Source organism: Apaloderma vittatum, unplaced genomic scaffold (genome assembly GCF_000703405.1).
Source record: "Apaloderma vittatum isolate BGI_N311 unplaced genomic scaffold, ASM70340v1 scaffold19628, whole genome shotgun sequence".
Classification (NCBI taxonomy): Eukaryota; Metazoa; Chordata; class Aves; order Trogoniformes; family Trogonidae; genus Apaloderma; species Apaloderma vittatum.
This window is the reverse complement of record NW_009731488.1, coordinates 11,412-26,387: the sequence shown is the minus strand read 5'-3', so window position 1 is coordinate 26,387 and position 14,976 is coordinate 11,412. Positions and strand designations below refer to the sequence as shown.

The window sequence follows — 14,976 nt, the reverse complement described above, 5'->3', positions numbered from 1 at the left end:
GTGGAAAGAGGCTGTTTAAAAATACTACAGCATCAACATCACTGACACACTATTTTTAAGTAGTTTATTTAGAATGTACTATTTTTAAAGTAGCTGCATTTAAAAGCAAATTTACTTAACTTCTATGGCAGTCATAAAATAAACATCTTCAAAATTTTCTAAATCAATTAAGAAAGGCTACATTTAGAAGTCTGGTTTTTACATGACTTCATAAATATGTTTCATCTATTCCAATGTCTGATATTACTAATAAATAAATTATTAAGAATGAAAAATGGTACTGGGACCTTCCATATCTCTCCAAGTCACCTTCGGCCAGAATATCCATTTTCGTGGATAAGTTAAACACTGTCATTAGAGCTCAACAGGTTTCACTCAGGTAGTCATTATCATTTGCAGTTGAACAATTGTGCTTGAAATTGCCAGCAAGTGATAGAAAATTAGGTTTATCCTCACAGATTAGTTGCTCTTTAAATCGATAATGTTCTTGTACTACATTAAATTTTTCTCTACATAGGCATTCAGGTATTGATTTTGAAAAAAATGAAATTCTTTATGCTATGCCACTCTGCAACTATGTAAATAGCATGTATGTTAATAAAATATCTGTATTTGCAGACAGATTATTACATATTAGGTGGTCATATGCACAGGAAACTGATTTTACATTTAAACACACCAAAGCAGTTAAAGAAAAGTAGTTGATAAAAGCTGACTGAAGATGAAAGAAGGAAAAATAATTGATTTAGTAATCATCTGAGGTTAGAATAAGAGAAATATTCCTATGAAAATCACTATCCTTCAAAAGCATGTTAGAAATTTTCCATGTAAAGTTGTACACGGTGCAATGACTATGCACTCTTCAAAGTTCAGGTGTGTAAAAGCAATGATTCTTAGAATAAGCTAATGATATTTTATCTTTTTTTAGATCTTCCAAAAAAAATTTTCGCCTCCATGGATCCTACAGTCCACCATAGTCAATTGCCTTGACAATCTATACCTGCCTTTTTCCCCCGCTTCTTCATGGTGTACAACCGCACAGCGAGATCTAATATTAAAGACATGGTCATGCAGGTAAAATTATTTAATTGTTTGACAAATCAGCTCTTTTCCAAGAAACTGCTCATCTAACCATCAAGTGACTAATACAATATCATCTCCAGAGATGCACGCAACATAATTCCAAAGCTAGCTTATAGCAAGTAACGTACAGAAGAATGAAAAGCATAGGGGATCAATTGTGGATTAGAAGAGAACGTGCAATTTCATGTATATCATGTCTGATTTCTGTGTATAGCAACAGAGGACTCTATCTGCATGAAACTGGTACAACTTCATTAATTTTAGGAGATTCAGAGACAATATTTGGAAGACCTATGTAGTGCGTGAACCCTTCTGTACATAAAGTCATAGCACTCAGAGAAGGAGTACTGTAAATCAGTGGCCTCAAAATAATACATACAGTTCTGCCTGCAGCTTTTGATAGTCACTTAGCCAGTTTTCATGGGCCAGATGAAGAAATTTTGCTTATCATCTGAACTCCTCTGCAAGTGAGTACACTTATATGTGGGTTTAGTGCTTATACTGCTTTAGATACGGAACTGCTAAAAACTACCACGATCACTACAAGAACAGCATGATTTCAAGATCCAAAGGAGATTTTAAAGAAAAATTAGCGTTCCCTTCCTTCACCATACTTCTCTTGAAAACAAAAAAGTTACAGCGTTTCCTCATGTTGCAAGTGAAGGACAAACCCTTTTCACAGGAATGCGTATCACTATCACATTAAGGACCTTCTGTGAAAGCAAAGAGAAGATGACACAGCTACCAGCCCTGACTGAGAGTCATGCTTATCAACTGCCTAAATGAAGCCTTCACTCCCAGGAAATAAAGGAGAGCCAGCTTTGCTGCATCATGCTGATGTTTTTTTGCTGTCAGTCCTTATCAGGATACAGTAAAGACCACCAGGCAGGAAAAAAAAGACCACTGTAGACCCAACCCATACAGTCTGGAAAGACAGTATGTTTGTCAAGGTTTTTTCACAGTAACAGGTGTTTCCACTTTGACAAACTATGTTTTCAAAGAATAACATTTTGAGCATAAATGTAAATCAGTTCACCTTCACAGTAAGTTTCCTGTTTAATCTAATACCACAAATATTATTAAATACTACAAAAATGCAAACAACAGGAGAACTTACGTCTTTCTTTTTACCCCAGAGGATGCAAGTCTCCATAATTCTCCATATGGGTACAAAAGGTCTATTTCTGACAGGATGTGAACCTGAGTGCAAGTTTATGCTGCTGTCACAGCTAAGTTTGCTTCCAGGTCTCCAGAGCGTATCTCAGCAAAGGGTTAACAGCAAAACACAGCAATGCTACTTCACTCATCGGGACAGCTTAAACCTGATTCAACTTAAGACCGTGGGAATGTCTTCATATATGTTAAAGGAAATTTAAAGAACTTTAATATTAGGAATCCTATAATAATGGTAAGTAACATGAACCCAGGCCAAACAAAATGATTCAGATCTTTGCCAAACTCAGGCAGGGTTAACCCCTCAGTTTTTGCATACAGTGTCAGGCACAAGTTGTACAGGCCCCAAGATGCTTCAGTTCCCTCTGACATCAAAGAGGCTGTTTAGCAACACTATGACTCCTTGAAGGCTATGCTGGAGTGTGGATTAATAATGAATTTAAAAGGAAGAGCAGCACCTATTTGCCAAGTAAACTCTGCTTCCTGAAGTACCTGGGCATTTCATTAGCCACGACCCTTTCCAGTGCAGGACAGAGACAATTCATTTAAGAAACCAGCAACCATTCCTTGCACATATGCAGTCCCTGATGGCATAGCTACAAGCTATTTTAGCATCTAAATCTTTGGCTTTGGTAAAGGACTTCAAGACCAGGGCAAACAAAGAGAAGCAGCATAAATATAGAATTGTGAAAAAGACAAACCTTTACATGAATCATCCTCAATGGGCTGCTTGAAAGCCGTTATGTCATTGAAAGTGCAAAGAAATAAAACCACTTTATCCTGCTCATTTCGAATTGGAGCAATTTTCACGAAGAACCAGACAGGTGTTCCTGGAAACAAACACAACAAAAAGTTGGTCAATAGTAAACAGAACATTACATATGCTGGTTTAGATGTTTACACTTCAAAAGCAGCCATCTGTAAATGTTACTTTAATGTCATTTTTTGCAAACACCTATTAGGAAAAATGACAAAGCAGCTGACAAGAGTGTTAGTTAAGCTCTCTACCTCTGATTAGCTTTTCAGTCTTCAGGAATCACTACTATTTCTGGGCTCTATCTACAAAGTGAATACTCAAACTTACGAAGTGCTTTGTGATTTCCAGAAAGAAGAGTCCCATGTAGATGCAAAGAGTGCACAAAACAGAGCCTTATTGGTTCTGTGCAGGACTTGAGAATGGGCCAACTGTGCCTAGATCATGACTGTAATACAGTCTCAACTCAAGAGCATGACCAGTTCAGCTGACTTTGTACTCCTCTGCAAACATAGAGCACCACCCCCTAACAACTACATCAGCCTATGCCCAGCTTCAAGACCCAGGCTCTAGGAGCTCTGGTCTCACCAGCAAATCCTCCTATGCAAGGCAAACCCCTTGCAAATTGCCTTTCAGCTTGGACCTGCCCACAATCACTCCACTGTGATGCAGTGAATTAAGGAGAGAACAAGCCATCAGGGTCAGGCTGTGAATGGCAGTAACTTGTACTGCATAAAATTATACTTTTCTAATAACTGCAGTAGATAAACTACTACTGAAAACTGCTTGAGAGATTAGAGCCTCTACATTATGGAAAAATATGATCCCAGATAATGACCCTTCATATGGTGCTGTTGCTTTTCCTTGACATCCATCCACACAGATCACCTTGAGGAGAAAACTGTCAGCCCTGCCTTTCTGTATTTCTGGCAGCTCTGCTGAGGTTGCTGAAAACACCCTAGTGATGGCAATGAAGTTTCATGTAACAAAATGATGTCTACCACTCTTGTTTTACAGGAAACCACCACAGTGATTTTAGCGATATTTTGAGTATAAGCTCAGAACAAAGCAGCTGGCTACCGTATATCATAACATGGCTTCCTTGAAGGCATCACTTTATAGTCTGCAGCCTTAACTTTGGTCATAAAAAGATGATTCCTTCTCCACACGTGGCAATCAGGAGAATCCAGGGTCACAAGGCCTAGGCATGCAGAGAGCTTGTACATGAGTTTTCAGACTGTCCCTACACCCTCAAGAAGAAAATCACCATTGCTTTTGTGGGCATAAGAAGTAAGAGTCAAAGAGAGGATTCAGGCTTGATTGCTGTGAGCAACATTTCTCTTGCATGTCCCTTGTGAACTATATTTGGGGAGAAGGGTCAACATACCAGGGACCAATGTAAGATGTAAAAACCATCAAGATTTTGACCATCTGAAAAAGCCAGAATAAACAGCACCACAGAAAATTTTTGTCACTCATGCAGGAAAGCCTGTTTTAGAAAGGGTGATCTTAGAAGATTATTTCTTTTCTTTCTCTATCACAGGACCCTCCTCTAGGCTACCACTCAAATTCTCTTTCACCTGGATTGACCACTATCTTAACACGAGTACTGTATGGTATATGTCATGCAATAGTTAGTTATAACAAAGGACACTTGTGTTTCCTGACAAAGGCTCACATGGAAGCCTCAGGTAGTTCACAAGTTACTGTTCAGCAAAGCAAGCAAAGGCAGCTTTTTCTCCCAACTAAACAGAGGTTGTTACTACCACTGCATCACCTGGCTGTTTCCCAGCCTCTGTGCTTAGCAATCTTTCCTGGTCACAGAAAGCCAGGGCATGTCCAAGACCCATGGACAATTTCCATAAACGAAGTTCAATTTCTAAAGCTCCCACTGTGCCTGCACAGCACAGGCAGTTTGAAAGCCTGGCTGAGATTCCATGCCATATGTACAACCACCTCTATAAACAGCAGGGTACATGATGCATGGAGGCCTCTGCTCAAAAAGCAGAGAAATCCAGATGGAGTCACTGACGGCCATTTCTGCAGCACGCCTGCATGGCAGAAAGCACTCAGGGGTCAATTTTTTTTTTTTTTTTAAAGAGTTAGCATTCATGAAGAACCCCTTCCAGTAAAGTATGAGCAAATAAAAATGCTAAACTGCACGTAAAGTTTCAGCAAGAAAAGATTCAAAGTAATCGTGCCAGTAAAATCATCTAACTAACTTGCTAATGAGCTTAGAACACACTGCCACAAAGCAAACAGCAATTTTCAAAACTATAACACCTTTTACACTACGCTTTATCAGGAGCTCCTAAAATTGCCATTTCTTCTTGTCTACTTGTTTTCCCCATCTTCACATGTGAACTATTCTGAGGCTGATCAAATCGCTATCTTGCTTTTACACAAGAGTCATTGGTGACTAATTGCTTTTTATTTTACCCACTTCAACACCCTTCACTAACACTGCAACTTTTTAATCAGCCAGGATCTCCTTCTACAGCCTTCCTTTTTGATCTCCATCTGCATGCCCTTGGTTTCTTGATCAGGACTTTTTTTCACCCCTCATGAAAACGCTTTTTATTATTTTGCTAGTTCAAGCTACAGCCATTCTGCATGGGCTGCTCATAACATTAACTTTCATAGCATTGAGTCTGAATTACATACTCGGCTTCGTTTCTGCTTCTCACAGCTATAATAACATTATCCTGCTTTTGAAGATTCTGTACACATTACAGAAACAGAAAGGATGCAATTCACCCTCTTATTCTGGCTATTTATCAGATGCATGCTGTCATCTTCTCTTTACGATTATGGTATGCTATGTCGTTGCAAGATTTTTCTAACGTTCTGAATGCAGCAAGAAGAAAGGCTTTTCCGCATAACTTGTAGAAGGTTGCTGCAGGGCAAGGAGCTTATATTAGCAGGGTTCTTACTTTCCAACTCCCTTGATTTCCACTCCTGTGCTGCATTATTTATAGTAAAAAAGAAAACAAAATACTGTTTTACCTAGAACCAAGTGTAGATCTTAGCGATGTTCCCCACAGGCAATGAGAAGGAGCCACATACCCTTGATAGGTAAAAGCAGGTGTTTTTGATGACTACCACTATTTGGTCATTCTTATAATTTCCTGAGTATCAGAGTGCCATGAACAGGGCATATTCCAGGGCAGAACGTAAAATCAAGGTGGCACATACGGCCTGCATAAATCATCTTCCAGTTCTGGATCTACAGTAACAGCAGAAATAAGTAGATGGAAAATTCTGCCAGGCCACTTATCTGCCTCCCCAACATTACTCAGTACTTTTCCCTGCAGCATGTTCACCACCGTCTTGTCAGTCTCTTTTGTGAATAGGAGACAAGTGGATATAAAAATACAATCATGAGGTGACTGTTCACAGTGCTGGGTTACACAGACTTTCCACGGTGCTTTGCAACCAAGAGTTCATTCATAGCAGAACTGAGATCTGAACTGTGGGAACACACTGAAAGGCTCAGCCGTAATGTGGCTGTGCTCAGCTTTTTTTCCTGTATATCAGTTTAATTATCAGAAGAATTTTACTTTTTAAACATTAAACAGTTTATTTAACTATTAAACAGGAAAGCTCAAAGTATAAACCACTTATAAATCAGGTCGGAAACTAGAATTTCAGCCTCCTACAGGCACCCCTCATAGTCTTAGTGTCAAAGCGGATGTCCCTGCTCAGCCAGACAATCACTACTGGCAAGAGGCACAAACAAGGCCATTTTAATGAAAAGAAAAAAAAGTGATTTTCGGATTTTGCCTATGGGTTATTCAAGCAGTGAAACTGCAGCATGTTTCAGAGCTCTCACAGCAAAACAAGAGTAACTTCCCCATATGCCTCCAGTCTGCATTGATGTACAGCCACACAGAAACTGTTTACCAGTGTTTCCAACAATACATCTACTTCCATTTACACTTTGTGTTCGGTCCTGGCAGGCTCCCGCAGTTGTGAAGTTCGATGATAATGTCAATGCACAAACAAAGAAGTAAACACTCATAAGCCACATTGGCTTCTGTTAGATTTGGAATCAGCAGTGAAAGAATCCAGAGTTTGTCTAATGGCATAGGAGCAATCCTGCTAGGAAAGGGAATGTCACTTCAAAGCTGGTGGAGAAGTAGTGTGAACAACTGGGAAGAAATGAAAGCCTGCAATGAACTTCTGACAGTAGCTGTAGCACCAGCCTGTTCCACAGCACCAAAGTTATGCAGCTAATCCCAGAATTAACAGCTCTTATTAGTCTTCAGTGGCCCAAGAACAGTACTTACATACTAGCAAGACAATTTTAAAGAGCTGTGATTCGAGTCCCAAATCTTCTCCAGACTAACACACAGTAAATGTCTCTACAAGTTATAATTTCCCATCTGTAATAAAAATACTACTGTCACTTCCCTCTCCTTTTTTTCCAGTCCTGTTTAGTTCAACAGTAATATGTTCATCCCCTGGCTAAGCAGGAACACCAGCATTTGACATGCTATTTAACTTGGGCTCAGGTCCTTCAAAAACTGTCATAGTACCAAAGTGAATGAGATGTTAAAGGTCTGTTCCAACTTCTCCCTCTGATCTTACTGACTACCTCTCCTTCAGTTTTCCCTTCTGTTAAACAAAAATAAGCTATAATGAAAATCAAAATCAATATTTAAATATATTATTTCCATACACCTTGGGTCATCTAACCAAAGAGGTCAGCTGTTTCTCAAAACTACAAAAAACACATAGTTTAAATAAAATGGGTTTTTTTCGTTCCACAGAGTAAACCAAGATTTGGTTATAAATATAACAAAAAAAACACGTTTTGACAATTCCGTCAGCATCTTCACTTCCCTTAGTGAATGGGACAAGTGTCCTCCAAGCAGCACAACACCTGCATTACTTCATAATGTCTCAGTCAAACGGTCATCAGACAGTTATTGCCCTGAAGGCAAACAGTCAAGCAGTATGCAAATGGAAAGACCAGAAGCATGTGCTGCGTCTCCACCAATTCACTTATGCCCAGGTACTCGGTATGAGATTATTTCTTTCCATTCCACACAGATTGAATACCTTGTCCAATATCAAATCAGCAAGCCAGCTGATGAGGTGTGATCAGAAAGAGTTAGGCAAGACACTATATCCGCACAGATTTTGACAAAGAGCATGGAGAAGCCTGTGACATTTGACCACGCAAGACAAAGAGCAAAAGTCTTCCTTATAGACTCTACCTTCTAGGAGAGAGCATGCACTGAATGAGGACGAATCAACTCAGTATGTAGCTCACCATTCAGTGCCAATACTAATAGACCTTGAAACACCTCTCCAGCACTTTAAAACCTGTTACCTTTATGTCTTCTGCGTGTAGGGCTGCTATGCTCTGGCAGCTAATGCTTCTAAAGGTCAGATCTTTACATGCTAAGATGAGGAAAATCAATTTCAGTCCCCAGAGGTGGAATCACCACACACAGGGGTTATCCTGTGACACTGAAACAACGCAGTAGGCAATAAGGTTCAGCACACAACCTTGTACTGCATCATTGTCGATGCGGCTTATGTGATTCCAAGTTCTCTGAAGAACAGAAAGTGAGTATAAAGAAGGGGAAAGACAGGGGAGTACTGAAATCTTCTTTCCATTTACCCCAGATAAAATATTTAAGGATTACAGCTTGGAAGTCTTACTGCTTTGTGTACATTTGAGGAGCTGATGGCAGGTCTTGCTTGCCAGCACAGTTGAAGTTGACAAGATCAATGGGAATTACCAGTTTTATGAATCCAAAGTACTCAACTTTAACCTTGCTGAACGTCATGCCGATGGATTTCACAGTAGAGGAGCTGCAGGTGTGCATACTGTTTGACAAACATGGAGTTAAGATTTGAATGGGAGGCTCAGGAAGATACATGCCACTACTCCAACACCCTAATTATTTCTGGCTTCTGCTCCTGTGCAACAATTTGGTTTAGCAAAGGTTTCCATATGGAGACACTAGAAGCACAGCACACACAAATGGTTTTAAATGGTTTTAACCAATAAAAGTTAGGAGCAACTCTCCCTAGTGGTGCGCAATCACAGGTCTACCGCGCTGAAGTATGTTTTCCTCTCTATAAATTAGGATAGGGTTGCTTATCAGTGTTTTAACCCCTGTAGAAAGCACTGGTCCAAAGGATAAATGCAAGTAGAATCTGCCAAACCCGTAGTGTGGGCTTATGTGCCATTCTTTGACATCTAAAAGCCTTCTAATACACTGTGGAGAGAGATGTTAAAGATATATCTAACAAACAAAACAAAAAAATCGGAACAAACATTCATGGTACTAATTTTGTTAAACATTCAAGCACCCAGAAATCCAGGGAAGTGAATCCCAGCACAAACTGCAAGTGAAGCCCAGCCTTGGAGGCTCTACAATATACGTGCTCAGAGAAGAGCTACTGTTTATTCAAACTACTCTGTAGCGGGCAAAATAATCACCTACAGCCAACCCTTTGGCTGCTGCCATTCCTCTGGCCTCACCTATAGAAAACCACCGAGAAGGTGAGAGAAGCAAGCTAGTTTACATTCTTCCAAAAATTTACTTCAGCAGTAATGGAAGGAAGTGTTTCTAGAAGATTGTTATCGCTATGTTTGTAACTCAAACCTATGTTGTAGAAGGAAAACTAGGCGATGAAAGTCCAAGTTTAACGTACACATCAGTTTTACTCTATGAGGCTGACCATGAAGGGTAAAATCCTAACGACTGTCAAAGTCTCATAAGAAGTTAGATGTTTAATCTGCATCAGTACAGATAAGATGTGACTGAGACTAGATACAAAATATTTTCTAATACATTAGGCCAAATCCTTCCTTGGTGTAAGTTAACATAACTGCACTGATTTCAGTGAGACTTAACAACGTTTTGATTTTCCTGTTTAAAAATAAACAACACTTCCAGCATCACTGGACACTCACATCTAATCAAACAACGGAAATGAAGCTCTCACATGAAATTACTGTCAACCTGTCTGTTGTCATTTCGCAGTCCAGATTAAAGAAGGCTTTCACTTTCTCTCCTTCCAGGTATGGCCATGAATGCCTACTGAATACAACAGGATGGCAGCAGAGCAACAGTGACAAAAATCTGGTGGCTCTGCACCTGCTTGCTCCAATTGCTTCCAATTACCCTGAAGGAGCTCTGCATTTCTAGGAAGCAATTATTCCAGAGGATAACATAACAGACCATCACATATGTGCTAAGTAATCAAGAGTCTAGCCCAAGGAACCATCAAATCTCTGTTGTACCTTAACTTCAAGTTCTGAAAGGAGGATCATCACTTTTGGATGGAGGGAAGGCTGGACAGAAAAGGGGAGGTGAAGACAGAGACAGTACCCATAAATGCAAACACGATGATAGCAGGAAACTATATCATTCTTCTGAATACTACAGCCCATGTTGTTTCTAGAGTTGATGCTGCGAATTGCAATGAAGCTAGTGGGTATACTGTACGTATCAACATCTGGGTGGGATATTCTTACCAGAAAACCAAGTAAATACTAGAATCAAGTCACCACCATGGAGAGTGCTGTGCTGAAAAAAAAAAAAAAGAAAAAAAGAAAAGAAAGCCTCTCACTTCTAGTAGCATTATTAAATGTCTCAATCTATGTTGACATATCTAGTATAAGATCAGGACATAATTGTTACTCAGAGAAAGAGAGAGATGACTGCTGCTCATAAAGATACAAAATGAAGATTGACCTGCACTAGCAACATCATAGTTGAAACTCCTGCTTTGTTTTCCTTTTTTTTTTTTACCCTGAAAGGATAGAGATTGTATTGTTAAAACAGCTATACATACATTAAATGTGCAGGCTGTGGAAAATGTATCAATTATTGAACAACACAAAAATGGAAGAAAAATTTGCTATTTATCACGACTGTTAGTTTATGGGAAATGAGTAGACAGGTAAAAAGTAATAAAAATCTATTTCCCGGCTAATTTGAGGGGAAAAAAAATTACAATGAGGGAGTAATATAGAGGTAAAAAGAAAGGAAACAAACGGCAGGGAAAAAGACGTCTAAGAAAATTCAGGGTCCTTTACAAAACCTTCAAACTGAGAGTTGTTTGAAACCAATCATGTTCATTGCCTGAGCAGGCAACTGCCATAGCTGCAGGCAGAGGTAAGGTGACCACAAAGGCAAGACCACTTAGCAGTGTGGGTGCTAAGTGACTGGTAAACAAGACTGTTTTTCTACAATGCGGCTTATTCTGAGAAAAAGCTCCAGGATGTTCCCTTTTTGGTATTTTTCAGTTGCAGCTATCTGGTGTTATTAGTCTCCGTAACAGTAGTTAATGTACCTCTAAAGCTTCGAATCTAACAAAAGAGCACTGCGTTTTGTTAAACTTGAAAGCAAGCTCTCTGCTTGCCTTTCTCCCATGCCTGTGTCCCTCTGCGCTCACAGCAGAGCCGTGGCAGCCCTGCTTCTTGGCGCGCCGCACAGCACAGCTTCTGCACAGCTGGACTTTGTTCCAGGTCGCCTCTCCTCGGGGAAGCGTGCGGCAGGGCAGGAAACGTTCCTCACTCCATGGTTACCTTGCTTTATTTCTGCATAAAAGACAGAGGCCCCAGGCTCTACCACAGGCCAGATGCTGCAGCACTGACAGAGGAGGAGCTGCAGAGCCTCTTGGTGCCAAATCGCTGTTAACTAAGAGAAAATTCCGGATCTTGCTAGATCCCATGACTGCAGCTTATTTACTGGGCTTTGCATGCGTGGATGTGAGCTGCATATGGTCCCTACAGCCACTAACTGAGCTAGAAATCAGCTTTAAGAAACAGGTACACATTGGAGGTGGGTAACACTAGAAGGAGAAAAGCACTAAGCAAGACCATTCAGATAGCACACACAGCTTTCCAAAAGAGCCCTGAGCAATGGCACCATCTCAAAGGTCATAATAGTTTGAATGGGCTAAAAAGAAAAGAAAAAGACTAGAAGATGAAGAAAAAATGTCTCAAGGATTTTTTTTTTTTCTAAAAGATAACAAAAACCAACTCCATGTGCTTTTGCACCACCACTTCTTGGAAGAACAGATTATTTCTGATAAAAACCAAGCAGCTCCACACATCCATAGACCAGAAGTAGCATATATAAGTATTACCATTAAGCTTTTGTGAAGCGTCTGTGGTTCTCTCAAACTCCATCAGTACCAGCTGGTTATTTCAACAGAAATATCAATGGTTAACACATACAGGCAGATTGCACAACTCTTCCTCAGAAAACTGGTCTTTCTAACAAGAAACAAAGCAGCAATGAGGCTAACTGTCAAAAATTGCATCGCAGCAGTTCACACTGTATTTTGTGGTTCAAATCCCCCCTGCCCACTAATACAGAACTGATCAAATTGATCAGCATAGCTGTAACAGGAAGGAAGTGCTAGGAGGATACTTGTGCAAGGTACCCTCCACTGTAAACAGACACTGACAGTTTCATGATTAGAAGGCAAAATTTTTAAGAGCAAAATAAATTACAGAATGCAGGCCTTCAGCTTAACATTTGACCAAGCTGAAGACCTCCGTGTATTTACACTTCAGGTGACATTAAACAGATGAAAATAACTGTGCCATGACATAGTCCACACAACAGACGGAGCAACAAGTTTTGAGCAAGTAGTTCACCCGTTGACATGTGCAGTTACAGACAGACTGAAATTCCTAAGAAAAAAAATTCATATCCCAATTAAGGAATTTTTGTCCAAAACAAAAGATAGTTCCATCTGAAAACATCAGCTTCTAAAACAAAGATGGCTTCTTTTATTCCAAAATTACATCTAAATACTGGCTTTGCTACATCAAATTTTTAAAAATTGAAGAAGTGTGTTCTCTGTAATGGAAATCATTTGCACAAACCCAGCTTGTGTGTTACCATTGCCGATGGAATCTTGAGTGTTGTCTTAAAGCATCACACACAAATTGCTCTAGACGTCAGAACAAATTAGACTTTGTCTGCCTCCCCGAGTGACTTTCATCCCCAATGTTCTAATTTCTCCCTTGTAGATCAACTGGTAAAACTGAGGCTTATTTAGCCCTAGACAAGGCACAGTCTTCTAGGCTGACAGACTTGCAGTTTATGCTATTATTTAAAACAACCTTACATACCTACATTAAGGAACAAACCAATCAACTACTTACTGTTCTTCTTATACATCAAGATTTCAAAGGAGTTCATCTCATAGTTCTCAAATGTTTGCCGGACCTTGTCAATTGTATCTTTGTCTGTCAGCTCTCCATACATAAAACTGCAAATAAAGAGAGAAATTCAAGTCAGACACTAGACAAAGACACAAAGCCATTTATTTACTGTGTAAAAAAGACCTACAGAAGTAGCCCTTCCTTGATTTTGTTTCACCTGGAAAGCATATTTGACAGATGCAGCCCCAGGAGATAAAAGACAAAACTGGAATAAACAGATTACTTTCCTCCACAAGCAACAAGCACAACACTACAAGCTATTTAACAGAAAATGAATCTGTTCTCAAATACCTGCAGGTGCTGCTTTTTTGCATAACTTCTGCTCTGTGATATCCTGATAGCTTGCAAAATCCATCGTTGCTGTAGACAATGGGCCAATCCACAATCTGGGCATTACCCAGGACAAAATTAGTATCTGTTTGAAAGAGCACATCAGTTAGGCATTAGACAAGGCTGTGGTTGCACTGGAGGATATACTCATTTCAGGATCCAATCCTGATCAGTCCCTGCACAGTTTTCCCCACATACGGTCCCCACTGCAGTCAACAGGATTATTCCTGGGTTTAATTTTAAGTAAATTCTTATTATAAAAAAAAGAAAAATTACTCATGCAAAGCTTAGGAGGATAGTTTTATGCAAATGAAACACATGAAGGTTAAGCAGGTAAAATTCTTCTCTTGACTGAGGACAGATTCACCAAACTGTCTCCCTCGACGCCACATGCACTGATCCACTATGACACTCAGTTTGAATGCGAAGCCTCTTGGACACGGCCAAAACAGCACATGAGCAATATTTCTCCTCTCAATATCACCTTTGCTGCTGGCCACACAAGCTCAAATACTTCTCACAAGCTCAAATACTTCTCACAAGCTCAAATACTTCTCATGTGATGTGTAAGGCACAGCGCTCCAAACTAGACACCAGACAACTACGGTCAGTACTTATACTAGTAAAAAGAACTTTTTGTTTGCTGTATAAGCCAGAAGGATAATTCAATCAGTATTAAAAAAAAAAAACAAGCCCACACTGAAGAGGATTCACACCTCCATTGTCACCAGATCTGTCCATGCTACTTTCATTATCATTGCCATCTCGATCAAACTAGGAATATAGTCAGTGCTGGGCTCAGACTTTGCTTTTCTCCTCTGCTTTGGTTCTTGGGCAATCAACTAACTACACAGACAGCAGAGCTCCTGCTCAGGCATTGTCAGGCAGGAGGAGACGGTGCCTCCTTTCACAGCTGCAAAGATCCTCTGGCTTTTTAAAAAATAGGCTAGGCAGCCACACGAGACAAAGTGGAACTCATATTTAAGGGGAGCCGATAAGGGAATTGACTATGCTGTCTACTTTTCAGGATCTAGCCCCAAACTGCTCAAACATACGTAACCATCATTAATGCTTCCTGCAACCAAGAGACACAAACAAGACATTTTACCTATTAATTGCAAAGAGTTTTGTTTATTTTAACTTTCCCTTTCAAAATCTTTTGTCCCATTGCAAACTTCAAGTGCGTTTAAATAAAACATTCCTATAGCTATCTAAATCCATTGCTCAATCCCATGAGCATGATTAAGTGTATCTTCACACACTCTTTAGAATTAAATACACCAGTAGTATAATTTCAGGACATTTTAACTGCTTTGTTTCTCACAGCCTCTTTTAAATACCATGGGTTTTGCTTGGTTGAAGCACTTTGTTCCAAAAACAATACATATCTTTTACCCCTTCCTATGAATAAGTAAGCCAAGCCATT

The 14,976-nt window shown here is 39.8% G+C and overlaps 1 protein-coding gene across 1 annotated transcript in view; it reads right to left on the bottom strand.

The window, feature by feature from the left end:
* Nucleotides 1-13,627, bottom strand: part of LOC104278287 (potassium voltage-gated channel subfamily H member 1) — a gene marked incomplete at its 3' end in the record, with an annotated part of 40,097 nt that extends 26,470 nt beyond the window's left edge. The window contains exons 1-3 of the mRNA XM_009875212.1: nucleotides 13,512-13,627; nucleotides 13,161-13,267; nucleotides 2,958-3,086 (exon numbers count right to left, since the gene is read on the bottom strand). Of these exons, the coding sequence (XP_009873514.1) occupies nucleotides 2,958-3,086; nucleotides 13,161-13,267; nucleotides 13,512-13,534 (259 nt within the window). The remainder of the gene's footprint in view (nucleotides 1-2,957; nucleotides 3,087-13,160; nucleotides 13,268-13,511) is intronic.
* Between the last annotated feature and the right edge of the window lie 1,349 nt (nucleotides 13,628-14,976).